This window comes from Misgurnus anguillicaudatus, unplaced genomic scaffold, assembly GCF_027580225.2.
Source record: "Misgurnus anguillicaudatus unplaced genomic scaffold, ASM2758022v2 HiC_scaffold_33, whole genome shotgun sequence".
In the NCBI taxonomy this organism is placed as follows: domain Eukaryota; kingdom Metazoa; phylum Chordata; class Actinopteri; order Cypriniformes; family Cobitidae; genus Misgurnus; species Misgurnus anguillicaudatus.
In genome coordinates this window covers 5,291,099-5,303,875 of record NW_027395283.1, presented here as the reverse complement: position 1 = coordinate 5,303,875, position 12,777 = coordinate 5,291,099, and the positions used below count along the sequence as shown (strand labels likewise).

The following is a 12,777-nucleotide window of genomic DNA, read 5'->3' as shown; positions in this document are numbered from 1 at the left end:
CTGTCTCCGCCAGCTGTCTCTTAAAACACGTGACAAAAGTTGAAACTCCGCGAATACTCGTCACACAAACATAATACACATATCCAAAGAAAGCCTGAAATGTCTTCAAATATTTCCTGTTTATATAATCTGCATTGAAGTAAAGAGAGTACAGTTTTTCCTGGCTGAGCTCATTATCTCTAATGCGGCCACGCCCTCAGGCTGTTGACATGGTAATGAAGAGACAGCAGTTCCAACAATAATAAACAAAGCGTAAAGTTTTATCAGATTTAAAGACTTTACCGCATGTTTGGATTATAAACTTTATACACACACGTGAGGAATATCTTCATTTATGTCTGGACATTGAGGAAGAGAAGCGTTTATCTTTAGCGTTACCTAAGAAGAGGAACGATGGAAGACGCATTGGAGAAGGATATAACTTATTCCTGAAGAAACTGTAAGTCATTTGTCTTCATTTATATTTGCTATCATGTAATATGTTATGGCTTGTGCAGTTCAGCCTACATAAGCAACATTAGCAGACTGCACGCTTCGGATTTAAAGGAACACGCCCACATTTTGGGAATTTAGCTTATTCACCGTATCCCCCAGAGTTAGATAAGTCCATACATACCTCTCTCATCTCCGTGCGTGCTGTAACTCTGTCTGACGCAGCCCCCGCTAGCTTAGCTTAGCACAAAGACTGGAAATGCATGGCTCCAGCTAGTATACTGCTCCCAATAAGTGACAAAATAACGCGATCATTTTCCTATTTATGTGTTGTGATTTGTATAGTCAAACCGTGTACAAATAACAAGGTGATATGAGACACAGCGATCTTTTAACAGTATACATACTGAGAACTATATTCTCTGAAGACGAAGCACTGCCGCATGGGCGGAGTGATTTGCACAACTCTGACCGAACTCTCTGCTCCTCACCAGGGGCTTCTCGTGTGCTGCGAGCAGATCACTCCGCCCATGCGGCAGTGCTTCGTCTTCCGCAGGGCGGAGCCATGAATTTATCGCGCGATCATACCTGAATTCACGAGATCTCGTGTTGGGATCTGGGCTGGTTTGTAATAACGTCATAATTCAACGTCATAATGGGCGTAGACAGAACTAGATATCGCGCGATCTTCATGTGAATTTGCGAGAACTCACGGGTCCTCGTCACTTCAGCACGCAGCCGCTCTGCAACAAATACGGATCCGGTGGGTATTGACGGACGGCCGAGTGCGGAGCCGTAACGCAGCGGAGCCGATCTGCAGCCGCTCCGCAGTCGGTGGAAATCCGGGGTACTACTGCACTGGGGGATCTGCTGTAATATGATATTGTTTACATGCAACGCATTCCATACATTGCGCTTTACACGCGACACCGTTTTATTATGAGCTCCGCGTTGTTTACACGGAGACGCGAGCTCGCGCACATCCATTTGTGATGTGTTTTTAAAGTTCATACTCGCTTACCAGTGTTGGGGGTAACGAGTTACAAAGTAACGGATTACAGTAACTACATTACTTTTTTGGGTAACGAAGTAAAGTAACGCATTACACTAATAATATTGGTAACTACACTACTTTACTAGACTATAGGAACGCGCTTTCCTGCGTTACCCAAGCAGTGTTTGCCTGGGTGTAAAGTTCTGTCTATTTAAGTGGTGCGTGCATGCGTGTCCCTGTACGTGTGCCGTTGCCATAGAGATTGATTTGACGGAGCTGCTGGTGCAAAGGGGAGCGGGATATGAAGACGGAGGGTTTCAGCCACTGGGGCGATATTCACATTACTTTCAGCGTATTGCTCGAAAGGACAAAAATATTTGTGTGAAATGCACACTATGCACACACGACAAGTGTCTTTCAACTGCTGACAACGCGATGAACAACCTGTCTGAGCATTTGTAAGCCCAGCATGGCAATACAACACTTGTGGCGAAAGATCCTGCTTAACTTACCGGTCAGGGATCGAGAGGTCCGACCCGAAGACGGAATTAGGTAATGAACCTCAATCGAGTCAGAGCATAATTCTTTTAAAGAAATTATTTGAACGTAACCCGAACAGCAATGTCGCGTGCGCTCAATTTATAGAAAAAAGCCAGGAGTCAGGACCGCTGTTTTCTACATAATCTTACTTCCAAATCTAATCCTATAAACGTTTCGGTGTTTGATATATCGCTGTTACCGCCCTGCCAGAGTGTCTTAAATAGAGAAATAAGTTAATTCCTTGATTTGCGTTGTTGATTCATTTATAAATAATTCCCCCAAGGGTTTAGTTTATGCGCAAAAAGCATTAAAATGAATAGAACGTGATGATTACGTCTTTCTTTGGTGAAAAAATAATAAAATAAATAAGCCTATATGAAATGTGTTTCCCTTAAATAATTAGCAAATTAACAAAACGAATTCAAAAGTAGCCTATAGCCTATATGAGTTTATTTTTTGTGTGACGTGATTCCAAACCGATGCAGCACAAAACACTTTTTACCTATTTAAAAAAGCACAATGTTTTGTTATTATTGCGAGTGTAACTTTACATAAATAAATTTACACATTACAGTTTTGAATGTTGTTTTACTTTTATTTGTATGACCATAATTTAAGGTAATTTAAGGTAATGCAAAATGCAAGCTCCTCACGCGTTTCATGCCATCACCCGCGTGGGTTTACACAGGGCAGCGAGAAAGAGACATTAAACTTTAAACATTTAACATTCTACTTGAGTTTTTTTGGACATCCCTTTGGAATCACTGCAATCATATCATCAATTTATACGGTAATAATAAATATAAGCGCAGCGCTTATGAGTGTTCAAACACTGCTGACCGCTCAGCTGTCAATCAGCCGACCCTCACAAAGTTTCACATTAAATGATAATATATTTGAACAAGCATGGTCCTGTGCTTATTTCTGTCAATGTTCTGCATGAAGATCTTTAAAGGTTTCTACTTACATCACGATTTGCGGTGCGGCCGGTCGCAGTCTTTATGTAAAACGGGTATGAAATAAATTGATGCTGATGTCGGATAACGGGTCAACTGTTATTTTAATCGCGTGGATGCGGGTTATCAAACAGGACTGTGCATGACTCGTATAAGGAAAATGGAATGACAACATGAAAATTATAAAATAGCCTAGATGTTTATATTCTGTATGAAACCACAATGGGCGCTAAACTTGCGGTGTTAAAGGGACAGTTCACCCAAAAAGAAAAAATTCTGTCATCATTAACTCTCCCTCATTTTGTTACAAACCTGTATAAATATCTTTGTTCTGATAAACACGAAGCAACATATTTTGAGAAATGTTAATAACCAAACCAAGCATGAGCCCCATTCACTTCTATAGTAGGAAAAAATAATACTATGGAAGTGAATGAGGCTCATGAATGGTTTGGTTACAAACATTACTCAAAATATTTTCATTCATGTTCACCAGAACAAAGACATTTATCCAGGTTTGTAACAAAATGAGAGTTACAAACCTGATTTACAAATAAATTATACAGAATTTTAATTTTTGGGCGAACTATAAATCCGATGGGGTCAAAAATTAGGGTGCACCTAACTTTTGTGCTGGTGCACCTAAGAAAAAATGTTAGGCGCACCAGTGCAACCAGTGCAAAAAGTTAGTCTAGAGCCCTGGCCGGTCATTTAAAGTAGTCACTCATCATCAGCCGACCCCGCCTAAACCATGTCCATGTATCTATGTGGTAAATTAAGAAAAAGGAAAGTAAAGTAATAAGTAGTGAAGTTACTTTTCAAATGCAGTAACTAGTAAAGTAATCTCATTACAATTTTAAGAAGTAACTAGTAACTAGTAACTAATTACATTTTTTGAGTAACTACCCCAACACTGTCGCTTACAGAAACGCGTTTAAAACAGAAGCTAGACGATAAGGGGATGGGCATCTGAAAACAGTCATCTGAAAACAGCTTTTTATATAACTAATCATTGCAGATGTTTATTTGAGATACTAATTTAGTTTATAATAGTTTATCTGAATGTAGTGCTATCATTTACCCATCAGTTATGTATGTAAGGGTATTTCTGTGGACAATTTGTGATGACAGCTGTTCATAACTCTCTTAGAGGTCTGCATCCCTCTCATCAGTACAAAACTATGAAGTGGAAAAACATATTCACACTCTTTGGACATAAAGTTATATGGTAACATGAGCCACATGAAGTTTACAGCTCTGTTGTTTATCAGTTTCTTATACAAGTTCAGTGTTTTAATAGGGTTTGTTTCCAAATAAATTGAAAATGTCCTACTGACCTTCATTTCTATTTTGATTATATTTGTAACGTGTTCCCTGTTTCCCTGTGTTTTGTGATACTTGTGTTTTGATTTATACTCATGTCTCTGTGTACCTGTGTTTACTTGTGTGCATGTATACCTTTGTTCCTAGTGTAGCTCCCTGTGTTAATTAGTGTCTCCGCCCCCTTGTTTGTAACCATGGATATTCATTGTGATCATGCTTCTCCCCTTGTGTGTTGTCCTAGTTACTGATTGTTTCTGCTTTGTCATTGGTCTTGGTCATTCATATATACCCTGCTCGTTCATTCTGTGTTTGTGGTTTGTTGTATGTTGTCGCAGTCCCTTGTGTGTTCCCTAGCTCTTGGTTTTTGCTTTGTTTACACATTTTACGGAATAAACTGCACTTGGATCCGCATTTTGCCTCATCGTCTTGTCTCACCTGGTCTCAGCCGTGACAGAACAAACCACCGCTCAGGATCCAGCAGCAATTCCTCGTTCCCGTGTTTTTCCGAGTTCCCTGGTGTGTCCCTAGTGTTAGTATGTCCATTTACAGCCGTGCAGATTTTTGTGTTCCCTCCCCCACCTCTGACAAGGAGTTCTGGCAGAGGCGTAACAAACTTGCTTCCCTTCGTCCGCGGGGCCAACCAGTGGAGGATTTCGCTCAGAGGTTTTGGGCAGAGTCACAGGGTCTGCGTCTCAACGAAACAGAGATGAAGATCTGGTTCAATCACTGCTTGGGTGAGCCTGTCTCGATGCAGGAGATTTATGAGCTTAAGGTGTTGGACTTTTTCACTTTTGCCCGTCATGCGGACTTGCGTAGCAGAGGGCATGTGCGATTCATGCCGGAGTTGCCCGAGGCAAAATCTGCAGCCTCCGCGCTACAGACTCTCGTGCCAGTGGACGTTAACCCCTCACGTTGCTCACGACACCGGCGACGGAGGAGGAAACCCATGCCCGAGCGAGCTACTGTGAGCACGGACGCTATTCTCCCGAGTCCTGTTTCCCCTGTGTCAGCGCCCGTGCTTAACCCTCTAGGCGCCACAGTCGACTTTTGTCGACAAGATGCGTCACTGAATGTAACTACCATTTTGTCACATAGGGTGTCAAATTTCGTTCACCCCCCCCCTCCACTAGATGGCAGACATGTCATACTTTATACCCGACTCAGAAAAACATAATGCTTCTATACAAACTCTTAGAGCAAGAGCGCATTGAAGTGCGCAACAGCAAAGCTAGTGTGCAAGTGAGTCATTTTATCAGAGCGATAACCTCAGCGAGTTTTTTCAATACATGATCATATAATGGCATCAAAAAAGCTTACCTGCAATGAAGTATTGGGTCTTATATTCGCTGACAATGATTATGAAGGGGAATATCTGCCTTCAGAAGATGCTGGTGATTCATTTAGTGACCACGATTCAGACGCGCCCCTGCTTTGCAATCGTGCGGCTGGACAAAGTGAAAGTGTAGCTAAGTTATACACCAAGCACATGATGAATCCTTTGCCCAATGTCAGTGGTGGGAATGTTACACGGGGTCGGAGAATTCATCGGGTTAGCAGGCGTGTTACAGGTGTGGGGAATGAGGCTGGAGGTAATATGCGCGTCCAGTCTTTTTACCGTGCAAGCAATGTAGAGCGAGCTGCGTCTTCCCGAGCAGGCCCTGGGAGTCTGTCGGGCGAGCGGACGACTTCCAGTGCTCCGTCCCGTGCACACAATCATGGCGACAGTAAAGGCAATAGTCCAAGCTGTGCAAATTCTCTCCACTCGGGGCGCATGTGAGGCAGATCTGGCCATGCGGCTCGTAGCAAGAGCAGAGGCGGAGTTACATTACACGGGACAGAGGAGCCATTATGCATAACGTTAGTCTATCGGCACGCAGATCAGTTTGTTTACTACCTACTATTTACATGAGCATTCAGTATTGTGCAATATAGCATACAGAAGGTGAGGGACATTTTGGGGGGAAAGAAGTGCTGCATTTTATCATTCAAACATGTGACTTTTCATGAAAATTCAAGATGGCTGCCACATATGACGTCATAATATGCAAATGTAATGATTAAATTTAATTTTATTTTATTTCCCTCCATAAAGTGTTTCATCCTTAATATTTCTCTAATTTACAGAAAGTCTCTATCTCTTATCACGTTTAAGATATAGCCTTTTGAAAGTAACATGTCAAAATTAAATGTTTTAGGAAAAAACCTCTGGCGCCTAAAGGGTTAAGATGGCCGCCACGTCATCCCACTCCATGCCTCAGTTCGCTGATGTTAATCCTGCCCCAGTATTCGAGTTTGCCACAACCATACCAGCCCCGACTTGTCAGAAAGCCACCATCACCACCGTTCCAGTAGTTAAAGGTGCAGTAGTAACACCCGCACCCATTCTCAAGATGGCTCCCATACCCGAACCCATTCACAAAACGACTGCCACACCCACTCCACTTCACCAACCTGCATCGATGAACCCTCCAGCACTGTCTAAATTCCGACATTTAATCACCAATCTGATGGATGTACCATTGGTATCTGTACGGATGGCTGGGGTGCCCCGTTCTGTGGTTTCCAGCTCCGTGGTGCCTACTAAGTCTGAGGTATGTTCTCTGCACTCAGTAATTTCAATATTTGGTATTTCTCTGTGGAGTGTGTGGTCCGCGTACTGCTCTTCTGTCTCTTATGATGCTTCCCAGGAACCCATGGAGTCATCTAAACCCACTGAATCATCTGAATCTCCCGAGTCCTCCGAGCCGAGCGAATCTCCCGAGTCCTCCGAGCCGAGCGAATCTCCCGAGTCCTCCGAGCCGAGCGAATCTCCCGAGTCCTCCGAGCCGAGCGAATCTCCCGAGTCCTCCGAGCCGAGCGAATCTCCCGAGTCCTCCGAGCCGAGCGAATCTCCCGAGTCCTCCGAGCCGAGCGAATCTCCCGAGTCCTCCGAGCCGAGCGAATCTCCCGAGTCCTCCGAGCCGAGCGAATCTCCCGAGTCCTCCGAGCCGAGCGAATCTCCCGAGTCCTCCGAGCCGAGCGAATCTCCCGAGTCCTCCGAGCCGAGCGAATCTCCCGAGTCCTCCGAGCCGAGCGAATCTCCCGAGTCCTCCGAGCCGAGCGAATCTCCCGAGTCCTCCGAGCCGAGCGAATCTCCCGAGTCCTCCGAGCCGAGCGAATCTCCCGAGTCCTCCGAGCCGAGCGAATCTCCCGAGTCCTCCGAGCCGAGCGAATCTCCCGAGTCCTCCGAGCCGAGCGAATCTCCCGAGTCCTCCGAGCCGAGCGAATCTCCCGAGTCCTCCGAGCCGAGCGAATCTCCCGAGTCCTCCGAGCCGAGCGAATCTCCCGAGTCCTCCGAGCCGAGCGAATCTCCCGAGTCCTCCGAGCCGAGCGAATCTCCCGAGTCCTCCGAGCCGAGCGAATCTCCCGAGTCCTCCGAGCCGAGCGAATCTCCCGAGTCCTCCGAGCCGAGCGAATCTCCCGAGTCCTCCGAGCCGAGCGAATCTCCCGAGTCCTCCGAGCCGAGCGAATCTCCCGAGTCCTCCGAGCCGAGCGAATCTCCCGAGTCCTCCGAGCCGAGCGAATCTCCCGAGTCCTCCGAGCCGAGTGAATCCCCTGAGTTCCCCGAGTCCCCTGAATCTTATGAGTTCCTTGAATCTTCTGAGTTCCCTGAGTCTTCTGATTCCCCTGAGCCGAGTGAGTCTTCTGAGACCCCTGAGCCGAGTGAGTCATCTGAGCCACATTGGTCAGCTAGTGTGGTCACCCCGAAGCTCCAGAGACTTATTGTCACCAAAACTATGGCCACTTTCAACCTCTCTGCCTGTTTCAAGATGGCTGTCCCCAAGTTTCCTGCTCTCATTACCTGGTCCGAGACAGCCAAATTTGAACTCTCTGCCCTGTCTAACCTGGCCCAGAGGGCCTCTTTCTGTTGTTTCCCTCTACCCAGGTTCATGATACCACCAGCACCACCTTGGTATCCAGTCCCTCTCTGGTTTCTGGCTCCACCCGGGCTTCCCGCCCTGCCGGCTCCGCCCTGGCTTCCCGCCCTGCCGGCTCCGCCCTGGCTTCCCGCCCTGCCGGCTCCGCCCTGGGTTCCCGCCCTGCCGGCTCCGCCCTGGGTTCCCGCTCTGCCGGCTCCGCCCTGGGTTCCCGCTCTGCCGGCTCCGCCCTGGGATCTTGCTCCGCCCGCCGCTCCGCCCTGGGATCTTGCTCCGCCCGCGGCTCAACCCTGGTCCCAGTCTTCGCCCTGGCTGCCTGCTCCGCCCGCGGCTCCTCCTTGGTCCCTGGCTCCGCCCGCGGCTCCGCCTTGGTCCCTGCCTCCGCCCGCGGCTCCGCCGTGGTCCCTGCCTCCGCCCGCGGCTCCGCCGTGGTCCCTGCCTCCGCCCGCGGCTCCGCCGTGGTCCCTGCCTCCGCCCGCGGCTCCGCCGTGGTCCCTGCCTCCCTGGTCTTGGACTTTCATGGCCTTGGCCCACCATCCCTCCCCCGGGTCCACCTCCATACCACCGCCCACCTGGACTTATGTACTTTGGGGGGTTTTCTTTCTGGTGGGCGTCTGGAAGCCGCCCTTTAGAGGGGGGGCTATGTAACGTGTTCCCTGTGTCCCTGTGTTTTGTGATACTTGTGTTTTGATTTATACTCATGTCTCTGTGTACCTGTGTTTACTTGTGTGCATGTATACCTTTGTTCCTAGTGTAGCTCCTCAAACAAACATGTCCATTTGTCCTCACATTCTTTACTGTAGTTCCCTCCTGCCTCATTATTATGCAGCTCATTATGCGAGCCTTTGTTTGCTAGCTGTCAATCAATCCTTCTCGCATACGGCCACTCTAAACAAAAAGTGTCTTACAATTTCTAAAATAATATATTGGTTTATGTGAATGAGTAGGCAGGATGATTTTCACATCATTTTAAAGAAAAAACTCTAGACTACTAGATTATGTTTAGGAAAGTCTTGTTAAACCATGTTTAGTATGGGTTTTGTGAACTTATATCAGTGACTTAAAATTTTTGCTTTTTTAAAAACCACGCATAAACCTTTTTCTCTCAAAAATACAAACATGTACATACATGTGGCTCATATAATATTTTAGCCCAGTTTGTGCTGAACACAGTGGTATGAGACACTTGCCATTATTATGTTTTAAAGCAACTGAAAAAAGACCAAATGTAAGAGCATGTCAGAACCTCTGAGAGTGTCCCAAAATGGTTGGACCCCAGAGGGTTAAGGTACAACTTAAGAACGACGTGTAGCTAAGAAGGTTTCGGGGAACCCAGCCCTGGTTATTTGTAAAATAATGTGAAATTCATTTATTCTAGTTAGAAATGTCTGTTGTTAGTTCTTGCTGAATAAGCACAAAGCAGAGTTTTCCTTGCATTGTACAATGAAGAACTTTCACCGGAGCAGGTAGATTAAATATGGTTGTTTTTCTTCACAAAAACATGTCAAACTAAATAATGAAGATATTCATATGCTGACTGTGCAGTCTTTAATGTTTTTTCATTCACCCCAGGCTCTTATTTTGTGTTTGGAGTCTAAAATGATGATAGTGTCCTTTATGTCAAGTCCTTCAACTTTGAACTTCGCTTGGAGTTTCTGTAAGATCAAACAGAACTGAATTCATACTAACAACCAACTTGAAACACCAAGGATTTGACTTAGCATTCGCTTTGTGTGAGGTTTTAATGTTATTTTTATGCAGGCCATTTTTTAAACAATGAAAACAATGTTTTCAACTTAACAACAAATATATTCAGAATATAAGCTTATCTTGTTGTGGATATTTCCTAATGATAAGCCTTCTATGAAATTGTGAAAAAAATTATAATTAAAAGAACACTTCACTGATTTGCATTAAGCTTTGTATCATTAGAACCCCAGTCATGTTTTTGAATGGTCGTGCATCATTCCCTCAGTTTCCCCTGAGACGGGAGAAATACTGATTTCAGTTTTGCACTTCCTTCTTTCAATGTTTTAAAATCGTAATTTTCGCTACAGACCTATTACAGATCAGTGGGTGGGACTTACGAAAATACAGGAACATAACCAAAAAGAAACAATCAGCCGCTATCTTTATGCTAGGCTAAGCTAACAGACGATATGGAGCGAGCCAGACTTCAATACAATACAGCGAAGACCTGCGGCGAGAAGCCCGGGAGGGGGGCGCAGCCTCAGCCTCTTCTGCGTAGAGGAGGCAGGACTGGCGCAAGCTTGGACGGACTAGTAGGGCCAGTACTCTCACTGTGTGCCTTCTGTACGATATATTTGCATCAGATCAGGATATGAACGTTTGTGCGGTGAATGGTACCGGGGAAGAGAGGTACTTGTTTTGTTTGTTTCACAGATGCGTTTCGGCTCACGGGCCAGCGCCTCTGTTGAGTAAAATTGTGCGATGGACGCGTTTGTGTGCGTCATTTTCTTCTTTGGGGTTATTACAGGTTTGGCCAAGCACTCTCAAAAATAAATAAGAAACTGAGTGAAGCCTGCTCCTACAACACAATTACTTTATGTGGTAAACCAACCACCCAAGCTTTCTACCGTATATGGACAGCGGCGTCCTGGATACATATTTTAGAATCCTAAACTGGAAGCAACAGCCGAAGTCTGCAGTGATAAACGGACGTCTGACTATAAAGTGAGTGTTTTTATTTTCTTTCTTATACTAACATAGTGGTATTTATGTACACAATAGCACACAGTTGAGCAGTGTTCTGGATTAGTGGGAGTGGCTTGCAGTGCTGTGCATTGTGGGAGTTGTAGTTTTTCATACAAATGCAAATACAAATCACATTCTGTCTTTTCTCGTTCATATAGGTACCAAATTCTAAATTTTTGTTGCATTTCAACTACAAATGACCTTTCAATAAAGATTAATGTTTCTGCTTGTGAAATGTCATAACCTCAAAATTTGAATTAAAAAAATTGAATCATCGATACAGCCACGCCCCCATGTCACGTCCGGTCGGCTTGCCAAGCCGAAAAAGAGGAAGATTTATTTTATCAGGTTTATGCGTGTACCGTATGTTTACACTGGCAGCACGACTCTATGGGTTCAAGGTCAGATATTATATTTCATATAAGTTTAGTCCAAAAATGGCATAGCAACCTGTCGAATTGAACTGTGACCTTAGAATGAAAAATGTAATTGAATCAAGGATTTGGAGAATCATGACACCCCTATTAACAATACATAAAAACTTCATTTAAATATACAAATATTCGATTATTATATTATTGTAAAATGCCCATCTCTACTGTGAATGTAACCTACTAATAAAACTTTCATATCACTTTTTTATTTACACTATTTTAATAAAAAGACTGTAACTGAGTGTTTGTACAGATGAGTCTCTCTATGTGAACATGTGCTGTATAATAATGAAGATAACATTTACTAAACACAATCACAAGAATAATTTATCATCTCTTTAACAAAACACATCATCATATAAAAGCTATAATCATGTTTCACAGTGTTTTATACCTGACAGCAGGAGATGTTGATTCATTCTTAAAGTGAATTGGTGGATTCATAGACCCATCACTCTTCATAGACACACAACTGAACTCTGGATCTGATCTCTTTCTCTTTTTATAAACTGAACTATAACACACAACAATAATCCAGTTAAACCATTTAACAGAGAACTTGTACAGATGTGTCTCTCTATGTGAACATGTGCTGTATAATAATGAAGATAACATTTACTAAACACAATCACAAGAATAATTTATCATCTCTTTAACAAAACACGTCATCATATAAAAGCTATAATTCAGAGTGTTTTATACCTGACAGCAGGAGATGTTGATTCTTTCTTAAAGTGAATTGGTGGATTCATAGACGCATCACTTTTCATAGACACACAACTGAACTCTGGATCTGATCTCTTCTGATAAACTGAACTACAACACACAACAGATTTAATACTTTAAAATTACATTACTAATATTTTTGAAGATGATCATAATTAAAAACAACACTTAAATATTTCCCTATAATATAAATGTTGTGTAATAAAGTGTTTCTATAAAGTACCTGCATCCTGGAGAAAAATCTTCATGTGTTGATGTTTGTGTTTGATCCATGATGGAGCTGCAGAGGTGAATCTGATCAATCTGATCTCCACAACTGATACTGAATGAAAATAACATTCAGACACAAAATAAACTTAAAATCAAAGTGAATAAACAGACATTATAATTCAGATAAATGAATCCTCAGTGTTGAAGAAACAACTGCATCATCAACAGACACGGGCAGTATTTCAATTAAATGTATTTTAAATATGTATTTAATTACTTTAGTGTATTTTGTAATTTGTATTTTGCAGGTGTGGAAAAATAAAATGTAGTTTGTGACATAATATTTTGAGGGAGTGTATTTAGAGTATTTCAAAAACTTAAATATTTAAGAAAAATCATCATGCTTATCACCATAGTACATGATTTTGCCATACTTTCGGTCTGATGTTGGCAATGGTCATGTCCATGTTAGATGCATGAAAATCACGTGACACCCTGTTGACCGGACTCAAGAAGTAAACACAGGAGAA

General features: G+C 43.7%; 1 protein-coding gene across 1 annotated transcript in view; it reads right to left on the bottom strand.

Moving 5' to 3' along the window:
- The window catches only part of LOC129438991 (protein NLRC3-like), a 267,541-nt gene that overhangs the window by 243,622 nt on the left and 11,142 nt on the right, over positions 1–12,777 (bottom strand). The window contains exons 2-3 of the mRNA XM_073865735.1: positions 12,261–12,359; positions 11,706–11,825 (exon numbers count right to left, since the gene is read on the bottom strand). Coding sequence (XP_073721836.1) covers positions 11,706–11,825; positions 12,261–12,310 — 170 coding nt within the window. The 5' untranslated portion in view covers positions 12,311–12,359. The remainder of the gene's footprint in view (positions 1–11,705; positions 11,826–12,260; positions 12,360–12,777) is intronic.